At 42.8% G+C, this 16,013-nt stretch overlaps 9 protein-coding genes across 12 annotated transcripts; 4 read left to right on the top strand and 5 right to left on the bottom strand.

The window, feature by feature from the left end:
* The first annotated feature begins 295 nt into the window (after positions 1-295).
* LOC108106188 (WD repeat-containing protein 82) lies at positions 296-1,386 on the top strand. The gene has a single exon (XM_017213112.2). It carries the CDS (start codon positions 361-363, stop codon positions 1,312-1,314), a length of 954 nt encoding a protein of 317 aa, XP_017068601.1. The 5' UTR covers positions 296-360; the 3' UTR covers positions 1,315-1,386.
* Positions 1,341-2,827, bottom strand: LOC108106187 (mitochondrial ribosome-associated GTPase 2). The gene is made up of 2 exons (XM_017213111.2): positions 2,463-2,827; positions 1,341-2,397 (listed from the first exon to the last, which is right to left on the bottom strand). Exons 1-2 carry the CDS (start codon positions 2,631-2,633, stop codon positions 1,396-1,398), a joined length of 1,173 nt encoding a protein of 390 aa, XP_017068600.2. The 5' UTR covers positions 2,634-2,827; the 3' UTR covers positions 1,341-1,395.
* A 48-nt stretch (positions 2,828-2,875) lies between these two features.
* On the top strand, positions 2,876-4,003 carry LOC108106137 (haloacid dehalogenase-like hydrolase domain-containing protein 2). Its single transcript, XM_017213029.2, has 4 exons — positions 2,876-3,035; positions 3,101-3,397; positions 3,453-3,669; positions 3,723-4,003. Exons 1-4 carry the CDS (start codon positions 2,899-2,901, stop codon positions 3,885-3,887), a joined length of 816 nt encoding a protein of 271 aa, XP_017068518.1. The 5' UTR covers positions 2,876-2,898; the 3' UTR covers positions 3,888-4,003.
* Positions 4,004-4,257: 254 nt separating this feature from the next.
* On the bottom strand, positions 4,258-7,720 carry LOC108106136 (alanine--tRNA ligase, cytoplasmic). Its single transcript, XM_017213028.2, has 3 exons — positions 7,617-7,720; positions 6,372-7,376; positions 4,258-6,318 (listed from the first exon to the last, which is right to left on the bottom strand). Exons 2-3 carry the CDS (start codon positions 7,364-7,366, stop codon positions 4,413-4,415), a joined length of 2,901 nt encoding a protein of 966 aa, XP_017068517.1. The 5' UTR covers positions 7,367-7,376; positions 7,617-7,720; the 3' UTR covers positions 4,258-4,412.
* Positions 7,721-7,989: 269 nt separating this feature from the next.
* Positions 7,990-8,856, bottom strand: LOC108106138. Its single transcript, XM_017213030.2, has 2 exons — positions 8,661-8,856; positions 7,990-8,597 (listed from the first exon to the last, which is right to left on the bottom strand). The coding sequence occupies exons 1-2, from the start codon at positions 8,777-8,779 to the stop codon at positions 8,045-8,047; spliced, it is 672 nt and encodes a 223-aa protein (XP_017068519.1). The 5' UTR covers positions 8,780-8,856; the 3' UTR covers positions 7,990-8,044.
* A 184-nt stretch (positions 8,857-9,040) lies between these two features.
* Positions 9,041-9,846, top strand: LOC108106139. Its single transcript, XM_017213031.2, has 2 exons — positions 9,041-9,437; positions 9,495-9,846. Exons 1-2 carry the CDS (start codon positions 9,117-9,119, stop codon positions 9,780-9,782), a joined length of 609 nt encoding a protein of 202 aa, XP_017068520.1. The 5' UTR covers positions 9,041-9,116; the 3' UTR covers positions 9,783-9,846.
* On the bottom strand, positions 9,774-10,265 carry LOC108106140 (dolichyl-diphosphooligosaccharide--protein glycosyltransferase subunit DAD1). The gene has a single exon (XM_017213032.1). The coding sequence runs from the start codon at positions 10,157-10,159 to the stop codon at positions 9,821-9,823; it is 339 nt and encodes a 112-aa protein (XP_017068521.1). The 5' UTR covers positions 10,160-10,265; the 3' UTR covers positions 9,774-9,820.
* A 409-nt stretch (positions 10,266-10,674) lies between these two features.
* Positions 10,675-15,092, top strand: LOC108106170 (proton-coupled amino acid transporter-like protein CG1139). Of its 4 annotated transcripts, XM_017213089.1 has the most exons (7): positions 10,675-10,765; positions 10,924-11,143; positions 11,237-11,354; positions 12,402-12,570; positions 12,922-13,828; positions 13,970-14,142; positions 14,206-15,092. In XM_017213089.1, the coding sequence occupies exons 4-7, from the start codon at positions 12,432-12,434 to the stop codon at positions 14,448-14,450; spliced, it is 1,464 nt and encodes a 487-aa protein (XP_017068578.1). In that variant the 5' UTR covers positions 10,675-10,765; positions 10,924-11,143; positions 11,237-11,354; positions 12,402-12,431; the 3' UTR covers positions 14,451-15,092. The 4 variants fall into 4 exon arrangements, with proteins under 4 accessions (XP_017068578.1, XP_017068577.1, XP_017068576.1 ...); XM_017213088.1 differs by lacking the exon at positions 11,237-11,354 and having other exon boundaries at positions 12,934-13,828; XM_017213087.1 differs by lacking the exon at positions 11,237-11,354 and having other exon boundaries at positions 12,931-13,828.
* LOC108106172 lies at positions 15,015-15,580 on the bottom strand. The gene has a single exon (XM_017213090.2). The coding sequence runs from the start codon at positions 15,546-15,548 to the stop codon at positions 15,108-15,110; it is 441 nt and encodes a 146-aa protein (XP_017068579.1). The 5' UTR covers positions 15,549-15,580; the 3' UTR covers positions 15,015-15,107.
* Between the last annotated feature and the right edge of the window lie 433 nt (positions 15,581-16,013).

The following is a 16,013-nucleotide window of genomic DNA, read 5'->3' as shown; positions in this document are numbered from 1 at the left end:
TGTGAAAAAAGAAAAGATAGTAAACATTTGTTTGTTTGGTTTCTAGTTTTTAATTGCCTAAGCTTTTTTTCTAAACTTTTTGATAGTATTATTACCATAAGAGTTTCGAAATCTATTTCATCTCTAAATTTTTATTTTTATAAGAATAAAAGAAAAGCAAACCTTACGTCAAAAAAGCCGTTAAAAATGCCGGCATTATAAACTCTTGAAATCTGGTTGTTAGTTCCGCTCTTGCAGTTCACGCATGAACCAGCGGCTCGATATCGATAATGTAATAATTTATCGAGTCGTAGACATCTGTCATCGCTAACACAGCCTTGCGTCAAATTATTAAAAACAAAACGAATTTCGGCACAAAAAATGAAGATAAAACTAATCGATTCGGTGGTGCGCAGCTTTAAGGTGGCGAAGATCTTCCGAGAAAATACTGACAAGATCAACGCCATAGACTTTGCGCCCAACGGGGAGCACCTAATCTCGTGCAGCGAGGATGACCAGATCGTGATCTATGATTGCGAAAAGGGAACGCAGTCGCGCACGGTAAACTCGAAGAAGTACGGCGTGGATCTAATTCACTTCACGCACGCCAACAACACGGCCATCCACAGCTCCACTAAGGTGGACGACACCATCCGATATCTGAGCCTACACGACAACAAATACTTGCGTTATTTCCCTGGACACACCAAAAAGGTAATCTCATTATGCATCTCGCCAGTGGAGGACACATTTCTCTCTGGCTCACTGGACAAGACGCTGCGACTGTGGGACTTGCGTTCGCCCAACTGTCAAGGATTGATGCACCTATCTGGACGACCTATAGCCGCCTATGATCCGGAGGGATTAATTTTTGCCGCCGGCGTCAACTCAGAGAGCATTAAACTCTATGACCTGCGCTCTTTCGACAAGGGGCCCTTCGTCACCTTCAAGCTTAACCAGGAGAAGGAGTGCGACTGGACAGGACTGAAGTTTTCTCGAGACGGTAAAACCATCCTAATCAGCACGAACGGATCGGTCATCCGACTGGTTGATGCTTTCCACGGCACTCCACTGCAGACATTCACAGGCTATCCTAACAACAAGGGGATCGCCATCGAGGCAAGCTTCAGTCCGGACTCGCAATTCATCTTTTCAGGCAGCACCGATGGGCGCGTGCACATATGGAACGCCGATACGGGCAACAAGGTCTCGGTGCTGAATGGGGACCACCCGGGGCCGGTACAGTGCGTCCAATTTAATCCGAAATACATGATGCTGGCCTCTGCCTGCACCAACATGGCTTTCTGGTTGCCCACATCCGAGGAGGGCGTGTAGTCAATGTTTTACGCATGCGTAGCTCATAAGATTAAAGTTTAGTTTATAAATAACAATTCAAAATAACATAAACAAAGACTTTTAACTGGATTCCTTGGCCTGGTTCTTGTGGCGGTCATAGCCTTTGCGTATGCTGTTTAGGAGTTGTCCAAGATTGTGACCCATCTTGGCACTTATACCGAGCACGGGATTCTGGAGCCGGCGTTGCAGTTCCTCAAAATTGCTTTGACCCTCCTCCACGTCCAGTTTATTGGCTACCACTAATTGAGGACGACTCGCTAAACTCCCGCCAAACTGAAGCAGCTCGTGCATGAGTTGCTCATAATGCGTCCAGGGCTCAGGAGCACTGGCATCCAGGACAAAGAGTAATAAGGTGCAGCGCTCGGCATGCTTCAGGAACTGAATACCCAAACCCTTATTGCGATGGGCATCTGGAACGAGTCCAGGAAGATCGGCAATGGTGAGCTGAACATGGTCATCGTACTGGACGGTTCCCAAATGAGGACGCAGCGTGGTAAAGGCATAGGGCGCAACCTTTGGTTTCGCTCGAGTCAGGGCATTCAACAGTGTGCTTTTGCCAGCGTTAGGATAGCCAATCAAGCCCACATCAGCCATACTTCGTAATTCTAGGGTGTAGGACAAATCTTCGCCACTAGGTCCGTATTCACAAACTTTCGGACTCGTTTCCTTATCCGTGGTGAAGAACCGGTTGCCCTTGCCTCCAGCTCCGCCTCGAGCAGCTACAAACATGAGGTCCGCCTGACCCAAATCACCTACAATAAGGCCCTGGGAATTTCTGATGACTGTGCCGATAGGAACCTTAACTACCGAGTGCTTGGCGTTCTTGCCATGACAATCTTTGGAGCTTCCACACTCTCCTTCTTCCGCTTTCAGGACACTGTCCACGTGGTTGAAGTTACGCACATCGTTGGAGGCTTGGAAAACCACATGGCCGCCATTGCCACCGTCTCCGCCGTCCGGACCGGCTCTCTCATTGCACCATAGCTGTAGGAAGGACACGCATCCATCGCCTCCTTTTCCGCCGATGGCACGTATCCTTTTGGTATCGGAGAAGTACTGAGCCTGATTGGAGGTTTTAAAAGCATGGCTAATGTTATGTAAATTCGATATTTAACGTAAGATCTTACCTCTTTCCGCGTAGATTTGGCTTTCTTTGGACGCAGAGCAGTTGCCACTTGGCAGTAGCTGGCATTAGTTATAATTCCGAATGGCTTAACATTTTTGGATATATCCAAAGAAAAATGTACAAGAAATGATCTGCCGGTAGAAAACAACATTGCTGAAGGGCTAGAATGCATGGACGTCAGCAGAATAACATCTGTGAGAAAGGGTTTACTGGATTATGTTCTGATAACTAAACAAAAATCGATAGAGGTTAACTTTTTAAATTTGCGTAAATTTAATTTATAAATGTAGAACATTATAAAAGGTAGAACATTTTGTTACAAAGAAGTACTTCTTATTCAAAGAGTATATAACTACGCCCATGCAAAATCAACCTGCTGATACAGAAACATATCGAAATGTCTATCGGAAATAATTGAACCAGCTGGAAAATATTAAATGTTTTTGTTCTTGAGAGGCAGCAGAAGCTTTGGACAGATAAGAAGGATGTCTATTAAAGGAGCCCTAATAGATCTTAGTGGTACATTACACGTGGAAGATGAACCTACTCCTAATGCCGTTGAGGCTTTAAAAAGGTTTGACATATACCATTAAAAATCAAATATTTATAAAAACATTTATGAACGTATTTCTAATGTAGACTGCGTAATTCTGGAGTAGCAGTCAAATTCGTTACAAATACCACAAAGGACTCGAAAGCAACTCTTCACGAACGCCTGTGCAGAATTGGCTTCGAGATGGACCCCTCTGAGATCTACAGCTCTTTAAGTGCCGCAGTCGCATATGTGGATAATGAAAAACTGAATCCGTACTATATCTTGCCTGACGACGCTCGCCAAGACTTTCCCCCGGAGGATAAAAGGCGCTACCAGGATTCAGTTGTAATTGGCCTGGCACCCAAGGCCTTTAACTATGTCCAGCTGAACGAGGCTTTTAAGTGGGCATCGAGATGAAGACCATCATTTCTTAATTAACGATCATCTTCCCAATAGTGTTCTGTTGGAGAATAAGAATCACAAACTGGTGGCAGTGCACCAGGGCAAATACTACAAGCGAGCCGATGGCCTAGCTTTGGGCCCAGGGTGTTTCGTCAAGGGTCTGGAGTTCGCCACTGGACGAACCGCCAAAGTGATCGGCAAGCCCAATCCCTACTTTTTCGAAGGAGCTTTGGCTGGTCGGGATCCAGCCTCCTGCGTTATGATAGGAGATGTAAGTGGGCTCTTTATATCCTTTATAATACTCAAATTATTTCTCTTTATTAGGATGCCAATGATGACATTGTTGGCGCCATGAGCGTGGGCATGCAGGGAATTCTGGTCAAGACTGGAAAATATTTACCTGATGTCAATCCATCTCCTCCACCAACAGCGTTGGTAGAAAACTTCGCCGAGGCAGTCGATTGGATAATACAAAAAAACAAATCTTAGGCTCTTAGGGTCCTTTAAAATTGTGTCATATTCAAAGAAAGCTATTGACAAAATCTTTATTTAATGTATTTATTCAATAAGGCTTTAATATGATTATATGCAATTCTATAAATGTATACAAATTATTTTACTGTGGTTCTAGAACGTCAGTCGATTGGATAATACAAAAAAACAAATCTTAAGCTTAATGGGTCCTCTGAAATTGGGTCAAATTCAAACGAAGTTATGGACGAAATCTTTATTTAATGTATTTATTCAATTTGTATTTTTCAAAAAAGGTAAAGAGATAATATTCCAAAAAATGCATCTGAAAGATGTTACTTTCATCGTTGTTTTCTATGTACCTAAGCTTCCCAAATCAAACATAGGGTTGTATTAATATAAATGCTTTTATTTTATAAATAGCCGTAAAAATTCCTCAGAAATGCCGTTTGAAACAGATTAACGGATTAAGATTAAGCATAAGTGTGTATCAAAATTGTGAGTAATTGAAGGTCTTGCAGCTGCAGTGAGTTCTTTATGCATTTATGACAATTTTGACTGAGCGAATTTGTTAGCCAACTGTAAGATCTCGTCTACCTTTTCGTAATTGGTGCCGGAAGCCTGAGCTGATTCCGGCTTGCCACCTCCCTTGCCACCCAGGGTAGCGGAGACATGCTGCACCCACTCGTTAGCCTTAAGTCCCTTCTCCACAGCACTCTTGGGCACCGAACTCAGACAGAAGATCTTCTTTGAGTCCACGTCCACTGACAAGAACATGGCAGCAGCGTCCGGCAGTTGACTGCGCACCTGTTTGAGAGCAGCATCCAACGCCTTGGTATTGTTAAAGGCTTCCAGCTGCTCGACCAACACGGTGGCCTTGGGATTGGCTTCGCACAGGGCCTTGGCGCGTTCTACAACAGTGACCGAAACGGCAGCGCGCATGGCACGTTCCTTGTCGTCTAGAGTTTTTTTTAAACCCTTCAACAGGTTGCGCATTTCGTCCTTTTTGACGTAAGGAATCGTTGCATGTGAAATCTGTTCAGTCAGCTCAACAATTTCCTTCACATGGGATTTGGAGTCCTTGCCAGACTGATCGGTGTCGATTGTGGCCTTAAGTCGGACGATTTCTTGTTCGAAAGCCTCAGATTTCTTCAATGCTTTCAGAGCTTCGGGTCCTGTAAGAGCAACGATGCGCCGAATACCCTTGGCAATGGCCTCTTCGCTACTGATGACAAAATCCATGATATGTCCAGAGCGTCTGAGATGGGTACCGCCGCAGAATTCCACGGAGGTTTTTTCGCCGGCCTCAGAATCGGGATTTTGCTCTAGTTCATCTACAGACACGCCGAATGAGATAACCCTAACGGGATCTGGGTAAACTTCATCGAAGACAGATCGCAAGCCTCGAATTTTCTTAGCCAGCGCCAGTTTTGATTCCTTAGCGTAGATGGGCACATTCTTGTATACCATATCTTTAGTCAGCTGCTCTGTCTTGGCAACCTGCTCAATGGTCATTGCTGCCTTGCTGTTAAAGTCGAAGCGCAGCTTCTCTGGCACCACTAGAGAGCCTTTCTGTTCCGTGTCCTTACCCAAGACTTGGAGCAAGCAATGGTTAAGAGCATGGGTGGCCGAGTGATTCTTCATGGTCAGCCAGCGACGCTCGATATCAATGTGCAACTCCAACTCATCGCCCACCTTCAGTGTACCCTCGACAACGCCGATGTGAAGAATGTAGCCTCCACGGTTGTAAACACGGTCCACCAGGAATTCATTTGCCTCGTCGTTGACCTTAACCAGAGCACCTTGATCGTAGATTTGACCACCACTCTCTGCATAGAAGTTAGTATTGTCCAGAACAATGCCCGCCTTCTGGCCACTGCTGATTTCGTTCACAAACTGGTTTTCAAATCGCAGAGCGACAATCTTGCTGTTGCATACACCGTAGTTGTAGGCGGAGTCACGTTCTTCAGACACAGCCTCGTACTTGTACTTGAAGGAGTCGTTGGTTGGTGGCACACCCTGCTCCTGCAATTGGGAAATAGCGTGCACGTCCAAATTGATCTCCTCGATCTTGCTGGCACCCTTGCCCTGTGAAAGCACATAAGAATTCTGCTTAGCTGCCTCGTAGCCATCCATATCGATTTTCAGTGATTTCTCCTCTGCCATCAACTGGGTAAGATCAACTGGGAAGCCATAGGTGTCGTACAGCCGCCAAGCAACATCACCGGGAATGGTAGTTTGGTTGCCCAACTTTTCAATTGTACGGTTCAGCAAGTTTCGTCCTCGCGTCAGGGTCTTGAGGAACTGCAACTCCTCCTCGTTGATAATGTCAATGATGTGTTGCGGATCTTTCTTCACCTCCGGGAAAGCATCGCCGAGCAAATCCACCACTGTATTTACCAGGGTGGCAAAGAAGCCGGGCTTCGCGTTCAGCTTCTCCGTGGCGTACCTGCAGGAAAAGAACATTAAAGTTCAATAGATATAGATTTTAACTTCACTTACCGCACTGCGCGTCGAAGGATGCGTCGCAGGACATAACCTCGTCCAGTGTTATCGGGAGTGCCTCCATCAGCCAGAGCAATAGTAATTGTGCGGGCGTGGTCGGCGAGCACGCGGTAGGCCATATCGATGCCGTCTACATCGTCAGCGCCTACGCGTCCCTGGTAAGCTGGGGCGCCGGTACCGGCCTGGATGGCCTCGAAAAGAGGCACAAATAGATCAGTGTCGTAGTTGGACCGCTTGTTCTGAATGACAGACACCAGACGTTCGAAGCCCATGCCACAATCGATATGCTTTTTGGGTAGCTGTTTCAAGCTGCCATCAGATTCCCGGTTGTACTGGATGAACACGAGATTCCAGATCTCAAGGACATCAGGATCGTCCATATTTACAAGCTCAGGTACGCTTCGTCCACCAATACGATCAAAGTGCAGTTCGGAACAAGGTCCGCAAGGTCCAGTCTCACCCATTTCCCAAAAGTTGTCCTTCATACTGCCCGGAAGGATGTGCTCCGGTTTCAGGCCCAAATCCAGCCACATTTGCTTGCATTCCAGATCGGGCTCCAGGCCGCTGGCTTCATCGCCACCAAAGTAAGTTACATACAGGCGATCCTTGGGGAGATTTAGCCGCTGTGTAAGGAACTCCCAAGCCCAGGAGCATATCTCCTTTTTGAAATAGTCGCCGAAGGACCAGTTTCCTAACATTTCGAAGAAGGTGTGATGGTAGACATCCTTGCCAACGTCGTCCAAGTCATTGTGCTTGCCGCCGGCACGAATGCACTTCTGCGTGTTGGCCACGCGCACCCACTTGGCCATCTCGCTGTTAGGATCAGCGGTACCCTGGAAAATAGGCTTGAACTGGTTCATGCCGGCGTTGGCGAACAACAGTGTGGGATCATCCAGTGGAATCGTGCTAGACGAGTGGACATAGATGTGCTTCTGCTCCTTGAAGAAGCCCAGATAAGCATCGCGCACTTCCTTGGCAGTCAGGAACTTCATTTTGCTGGTTCTGTAATGCACAAGTGGTGGGGAAACTTTACTTAAAACCTTGCCACGCGACAATTGAAGTTCCCTAACCCCTTAAAATGGCTAACAAATCAAAGCAGTGAAAGTGCACACTGCACACTTCGTGACCAAATTACACAATTTTCAAGCAAATTTAATCAGAAAAACATCCGTTCGTTTGTTTTATATAGTTGTGAGTTTGCTCGCTCTACCGATCAAACAAAACAAGTTATGTATTACTCACGTTTTCAACAGTAAATGCAAATGCAAACAATTTCGTCAGCCGACTGCAGCAACGTGTGAGATTCGCACCTTACCGATAGACAATGCGGCAAACTTTGTGACTTATCGATAAATTCAGGGATGATCAAAAAGTTTAACAAAAAACGTTTTTTTAAATTTTTAAAAAGGTCATCGGGATCAATATCATATTACTTTGTTAGGAACTTTGAGTAACAGACACTTGTCTAGTCTTTATGACTTTAGATCAAAAAATAGTACAAAAAGTCTAAGTCTTAAATAAGAAAAATCTAAATAAGTTTAAAAAAAATTTTAAAAGTAAAATCTGATTCTCGGGTTATACACCATAAAAGCGAATAAAACTTATAAATTGCATGTGGGCTTAACAACAAAATGCGTCTCTATTTCAGCTAGTTAAAAAGTTATAACAATTCAAAAGTCCATTCGCTGAGGCAGGTGTTCCTCCTCCAGCTGATGTTCGATTTCTTTCATGCGCAGCATCAATTTAAAGTTCTGTTTATCCTCCTGGCCGGTGAGGAACATGGTGAGCAATGCCTGTAAGCAGATGATGGTGCCCAGGGCTGGAACAATGGGACGTGTTAATTTCCGCCACAACTGAAACACCTCCCGCGGGCTCTCCGTAATCGATGGCATGCGGTACGTATAGCAACGGGTTGCAAACATAAATGCAGCGAAAGGAGCCAGGATCGTCGGATACACAATCCCTAGACTCGTTTGAAAGGCGGCACTGCGCAACTGTATGCACACAGGGCACTCGCCCAGCGGGTTCAATAGAATGGGTCGCTGTATGAAGAACTTATGCGTCAGCATAGTGAAAATGGCGGGAACGGCAACAATAGGCAGGTAACTGGACAAACGACCATGCGCCCCCAGTCGCAATTTTGTGCGATAGTGGTTATTAATGTAGGCTCCCGTACCCGCAGCCACGGCACTCAGAATTCCGGGAGTGTACCGCAGGGACCACCTTCAAGACATTTCGGTATAGTTGTTAGGTAAGCGGCTTCAATAAAGATTCCATTCAACTTACACATCACCGATCTTATCCCAGGCGGTTATAATCTTCCATTGGTATTTTAGGGCCTGATCCTCTGTTATCACAACCGCATCCTTGGGCAGTTCATCGGGCTTAGCGCGAGATAAAGCCATTTTTCACGAAGTAAATCAAAATATTTTATTTTGACGCAAAAACAAAAACAGCTGATCGAACAGTGTTGTAAAACACCTAAACCGGCGTGGCTAGTTACGGTAAATATTAGAAAAATGAAATCAAATTTAAGAAAAATACTATTAAAAACATTTCCTACTCGAATTGCTTAATGACGTGAGTATAAACATTCAGTAATCCTATCCATAAGAATACCGTACATTTATCTCAGAAAGACTACTACAGCAGCAGCTGTTGGCAGTGTTGCTAAACACTCAAATCAGTGTTGCTTGCTGTTTATGATCAGAGGGGAATAGAAAAGTACTTTTGAAGTTCAAAATGCCGCACAAACGCAAGTCTCGAGTTAATATGAACCAAAGGAACTCAGCCAATCGGCGACTTCAATCGGCACACCAGTCATCAGCACCGCCGAATGTCCACGTTAAACCCTGTAACGGCCGAGAGGGAGAGATGTCGGCGCCGGGCAGTCCCAAAGCAAAAAGTGGCGGACAGACGTACCGGCGAGAAAATCCAGTGCACAAGTTTTCCGAGCCACAGTACAACACCACCGTACGCAAACAAAATGAGGTCCATATCATATCCGCCATTAAGCTGGACACTAATTTTCATCCTGATGATTTGGCAGCCATGGCACCAAAGGTAAATCCTGTCATCATATACCTGAAACAGCTTTTATGTCGATATTGAACTTTAAAGGTCACCCAGAAGATGAACTTTCCGCCCGACCAAACAGTTTTTAAAAATCTGGTGCCCCTGAATGTCAACGATTCCGTGCTATTGCCAAACAAGATCAAGGCGGATGTATCGAAGGAAAAGCCGGTTAAAGAAACTGACCCAACCAAGGCTAAAAGCGAGCCCCAATTGGCAGATTATGCCGAGAAAGTGGAACCAGTTGAGATGGACATTCCAGAACCACAGCTTCGTTTTGATTGTACACAAGAGCCTTTTGATTTTATGGGCGCATACAGGAAGATCTATTATTAGTTATTTTATTCATAAATATATCCGAGTCTCATAGCTTTTTAACCAATAAAGTTCATAACCACCAGGTGCAGAATCACATGGGCGAAGATAAAATCGGCAAATCCTCGCTCCGGCGAAATGCCTGCAAATACGGTCTTGTTCTGGGGGTTAGCTTGAAGGCGGAGGCACACCGCCAGGACGAAGCAGCTGACGGTGCTGATGAACCCAGATAGGAATGAATTGAACGGGAAGGTTCCCACAAGGCAGCAGTAAACAAACTGGATGATGCCGGTCAGCAGAATGTAGCCTAGGTAGATGTCCACCAGTTTCAGCTTCTTGGGTGTGTTCTGCACGTAGTCATTGTAAAACTTGGATATGACGCTCGATAGCTCTACCATGGTGCTCGTATTGCAGCTAATTTTCGGAAATTTTTAAGAATAAAAGGGATTTTTAATAAATTCACCGCAGACACGTCACAAATTGGGAGAGAACACGAAAGTCGGACCGTAGCTGGAATGTGAAAATAATACCAAAAACGCTGGCGTTGAGAGCTTAGGTACGTTGTGTATTGCATTCAAAACAAATTTTAATCTTAAACATTTTAAAAGTTTTTTTTAAATAATTCAATTAATGTAATGAAAAAAATGATATATTTGCTATATTAATTTTCATAACGTTTATATCTACAATTATTAAAATAAAATATTTGTATGTTAGATATGTTTCTAGTGAACAAAATAGAAATACCTTGGCTTTAATCCAAAATGAAGTTTTCCTAAATTTAATAGCATATTTAGATAATATATATGCTATATTTTTAAAATACACGTATAATTTTCTGTTGCATAGTTGTCAAATCGGGCTGTTTACTGTACCATCAAATCACCAAAATAATCGATAGATACGGAAAACACCAACCTCGATTGCTAATGTTTTGCTTTGCTTCAGTGTTCCGGGGTGAGAGGCAGTTGTTATTACGAGCAAAACTCGAAGCAAATTATAACGTATGTGTTTTAAAGCACAATGCTACCAAGATGATGATGAGTGTTGCAAGTTCAAAATAAATGTATACTCTCAATTGTGCAACAGTGATGCATCGTCTTATCAAACTACTGTAATGAAAACTCCATGATTCATTGATGATTTTCTGTTCAATTCGCAGACTGGGAAAAGATAATTGGCATCCGTCTAACCACCCACGCACACCAATTCTGTAATTAATGAAATTTAGGAGCACATTGGTTTTAATTTGATTGGCTTTTCACATTGCTAAATCGCAATCGCACCAATACGTGACCTTCGCTGGAGCACCTATTTCATTGTCAGTGTCAAGCGGGAAAAAATCAATGGAGGACCTGACGCCATTAACCAACCTTCAACAGGTAGAGCACCCACACATCTGACCACCAAAATGCGCATGCTGAATGGGTTTATTTTGATTTTATCGTTCATCTGTTAATTATTACTTTTTTCAGTTTTAGTTCCAAGCTTTTTAATTTTTCTACTGACCAAAAGCCGAATTTCTTCGATTACGAAAAATCAAGCGAAATCCACAATCTCGGGCTGAGATTCATCTAATTTGCGAGATTCTCTGTAAGTGAAAACAATATACAGGTTTGTACATACATACATATGTACATCTGTAATGTCGCACTTTGTTGTGCAAGTCTGTGATGCAAGATAAAACGAAAATAAGTTAGAATTCTTGATGCTTTGTTTGATTTCTTTATTGCTCTGAAATAAAGATTTCTTGACATACGTCTTATGTTTGTCTGGATTAAAGTAGACTCTGCTATGTAATCTGTGTTAATCCCTCGCTAAGAAAATAGTCTGTATTCGTTGACTAAGTAGTATTTAGGTTGGCTAAAAAATAAACTACACAGACAAAAGTAAATAATTAATTAATCTATCTAGATGGAAAGTATCTCCAAGATTATTTTATTTTTCTTAATTTATTTTATGTTTTCTTTATTATCCATTTAAATCAATAATATTTATCCGTTACGTATATTAGTAAAACTAAAAAAATTCATTTTTAATTCAAATCAATCAAAAGTATTTCATATCAATTAACTGCTGAATATGAGTTTCAATATGAATAATTTCGCTGAGTCAATAAGTCAATAATAATAAAAAAAAATAATGGGTGGATATTTGATTCACCGTCTGGATACACATTATATAATTGTGATTTATGCGTTCGCAGGCGATATGCGGGTCTTATCACCTCGAATTGCTTGTTTTTGCGACTTGTCAGTGTTTTCGAATTTAAAGCTATACTCTATTGAAACACTGGACTCGACAATTTGATATCGACTTCCCAAGCGAGCGTCGTAATCAAACCCATATGCAGAGTAATGAAGTGATCAAATTAATCGCACTTTGAGTCAAGTCCAAGGCTGTCTCCGACTAATCAGCATGGTCGAAATTTTCCATCCCGCCTGGCACGCGTTTTCTGTACACTATCCGCTGCACTATCTGCAACTCCTATTGTTATACGCGTGGAAAACTGAGTCAGCGGAAAATTTCCGAGGCAAAAAGCGGACGTCTTAAATCGCAGTTTCAGTGTGTTTTGTGCAGCCGGGGTGGGCGCATTATAAAGTGCATCGTTCTAAATTAAATACCTGCTACTGTTTTCAGTTCCCCGAGGGTGCGCCGCGCAAGAAAAAAATGTCAGAGCGCCAACCGTTGCTTCTTCAGAGCGATGCCTCCGACTACGAGGGCAGTCGAGGATCGTCGGCACGTCCCGTACGCAGCTCTCCCCCGGATAATACGCTGGTCAACGTACACAGCGAGGACAGCCTAGCAGGTGAGTTTCTGACCTGGTCTTAACCACAGATTAATCTGTATATGGCTACTTAATATAGAGAGTTAAGTTGTAAAATTAGAGAGATATAATGATGTTTAGTTAACGTCAAATATTTTTAAATCAAAACATTATTTCGCAATTTATTAGCAAATTTTGGTTTGGAGACCTTACATGGATATTCAAAGAACTCGAAGAACTCCTGGTTCTATAGAGTTCGAATTCATATCGTCCATCGAAAATTCGATTTTAAACTTGGGAAACTTTAAATTCACATTTTTTTTCTTAGAGGCCGGGAAAACATAAATGTTCGCTGACATAAAACTTATATTTTTTTCGATTTTTCTCCGTGAGTGCACGCAGCAGCCTCGGGATCCGGCGATGATGAAAACGGATCTACGGATAAGTTCAACTACAACCCCACCCATCATCGCACCTTGGAGCATCCGACATCGAATTTTGACACCCTGGTTCATCTGCTGAAAGGCAACATTGGCACGGGTATTTTGGCCATGCCGGATGCCTTCAAGAATGCTGGACTCTATGTCGGACTCTTTGGAACCATGATCATGGGAGCCATTTGCACCCATTGCATGCACATGCTGGTGAACTGCTCCCATGAGCTCTGCCGGAGATTTCAGCAGCCAGCATTGGACTTTTCGGAGGTGGCATACTGCAGTTTTGAGTCAGGACCTTTGGGATTAAGACGGTACTCCATGCTGGCCAGGCGTATAGTAACCACGTTTTTGTTTATTACCCAAATTGGATTCTGCTGTGTCTACTTCCTGTTTGTGGCGCTGAACATCAAGGATGTTATGGATCACTACTACAAGATGCCTGTTCAGATTTACTTGCTAATGATGCTCGGGCCAATGATCTTACTGAATCTTGTGCGAAATCTTAAGTATCTGACGCCCGTTTCGCTAGTAGCCGCTCTCCTCACTGTGGCCGGTTTGGCGATTACCTTCTCCTACATGCTGCAAGATCTTCCCGATGTGCACACGGTCAAACCGGTGGCCACCTGGGCAACATTGCCCTTGTATTTTGGAACCGCCATCTATGCGTTTGAAGGGATTGGTGTTGTCCTGCCTCTCGAAAACAACATGCGGACCCCCGAGGACTTTGGCGGCACCACTGGTGTCCTTAATACGGGCATGGTAATCGTGGCATGTCTCTATACAGCAGTGGGGTTCTTTGGCTATCTGAAGTACGGCGAACATGTGGAGGGTAGTATAACCCTAAATCTGCCGCAGGGAGATACGTGAGTCCTTACATTAGTTTCATAATAGATTTTAGACCCCTCATAACTTATATTTATGGCCTTTAATTTTGAAACCTTAGTCGAAATATTTACCAAATCATTTATTTATATAATATTATATAGATATTTTTATCTTTTTAGCCTATCTCAATTGGTGCGAATCTCCATGGCGGTGGCCATCTTCCTCTCTTATACGCTTCAATTTTATGTACCTGTAAATATCGTTGAGCCTTTTGTGAGGAGTCACTTCGACACCACGAGGGCCAAGGATCTTTCAGCCACTGTCTTGCGAATCGTTCTAGTCACTTTTACCTGTAAGTTCATTATCTGTTGTAATTATCTGAACACTTCTTATTGACAACGCATATTCTTTACAGTTTTACTAGCGACCTGCATTCCCAATCTAGGATCCATTATATCCCTGGTGGGAGCCGTTAGCAGTTCAGCTTTAGCCCTCATCGCTCCACCAATCATTGAAGTAATAACCTTCTATAACGTTGGTTATGGCCGCTTTAACTGGATGCTGTGGAAAGATTTTCTCATCTTAATCTTCGGACTCTGTGGCTTTGTCTTCGGTACATGGGCCAGTTTAGCTCAAATATTGAACGACAGGACCCATTAAGTTTAAAAACGAAGAGGGACACATAAGCAGAACCTGGCTAGTTCTGCCTAACAAATGAGTGCGAATTTATGACCGAAGGCTTTATGTAGTTACTCTCAGACTACGAATATGTTTACCATTAGCTGTTTACCCATTCGAAACTGGTATTTATCCAGTCCAGTGGCGGTGCTCTAGTGTGTTTAATTTATTATTATCGTGAATAAGTTGCATTTTTTTGTTATCAATTAGCTGCAATCGTACCAGACAATAACTAGCATTTTAAGTAGAAAGTTATACAATATATTTGTTCAGTTTGTCAGTTGGAGATTATTTCTGTGTTAACTCGAGGACCGCACAATGCCAAAAGTGATTTTACGTAGTATTCTTAAATAAATTATTATTTAGCTTTTACTATGTAGTCTAGATCGGGACAGATCATTCCAAAGCAACTGCTCAGAATTTCCCAAAACCGAAATTAGCTAAAGTTATCTGCATACTTTTATCGTTCTTATATTTGTAATTATATATATATGTATACTCCACATACCATATTGGATCCCCGATACAGTCTTGTAAATACATCAATTCGGTGTAAACAAATGTTCTTTAATGGTTCAACGGATAACAAAAGACAATAATTAATATAATGTTTATAAAAATCTGTATAATGTAGTTTTTCTACCACAGTGGTTGAACAGCGACTGGAACGGGGATTCCATTGGAATCCAACACTCGCAATGGATTCGAGGATAGCAGAATCAATCCTGGTACTTGTGGACGGCTTCTGACCTGCTTGGTCAGCCGGGCGGGTGACTGCTGGATAGGCTGAACCTCCTCTGCATCTGAATCAGGTGTAAAGTCCTGCGCCTGCTCATCGCTGGGTAACTGTTCTACAGCGTCGGTGGGCGGAGGTCCGTACGTCAGATCCGGAGGTCCGTAGGTCTGATCGGGCTCTCCTTCTTCAAATGGCACTTCGGGTTTTAGTTCATCCGCTGATGGGTAGGGCGCTGCCTGCTGTTTCTCTAGTTGTTTTGTCGATTTTGCTGGTTGCGCTGAAATTGCTCCAAGTGCCAGGATCAAAACCAGGAAGGAACTGGAACACTTCACGTTGCTGTACATATTGTCTTCGTGAATACAGATAACCGAACTTATGTGGGAATCGTTGATGATTGATAACTAAAGGTTTGAAACCTGCCTTTTTATATGATTTTTTGGCAAATACGTGGATGGGTTAATAAATTTTCGGTGGTAAAACGTGGTCATATGGTTAATGACTGGGTCACCGATGGCCCTTGGTCTTTAAAAGGGGAAGTTGGTAATTAATTTCATTGTCAATGTTAGCATATCATGTATATATTTTTAGAATAATATTATTATTGTTATAATAATATTATTATTTTTAATATTAATTTATATTATTTAAATGTGGTATTAATGTTTTTACTTATTATATATTATTTTGTAATATAAATTAATTAAAAACAAATAACCCATATATGGCATGCACTCGAAACCAACGCCTGCGCGCTTAAAATTCCCAAGTGCTTATTCCGCAAGACGTGCATATAAAAGGTAACAAGCAAA

Source organism: Drosophila eugracilis, unplaced genomic scaffold (assembly GCF_018153835.1).
Source record: "Drosophila eugracilis isolate 14026-0451.02 unplaced genomic scaffold, ASM1815383v1 contig_386, whole genome shotgun sequence".
Lineage (NCBI taxonomy): Eukaryota > Metazoa > Arthropoda > Insecta > Diptera > Drosophilidae > Drosophila > Drosophila eugracilis.
Note: the sequence above shows the minus strand (reverse complement) of the source record. Positions and strands in the feature narration are given on the sequence as shown.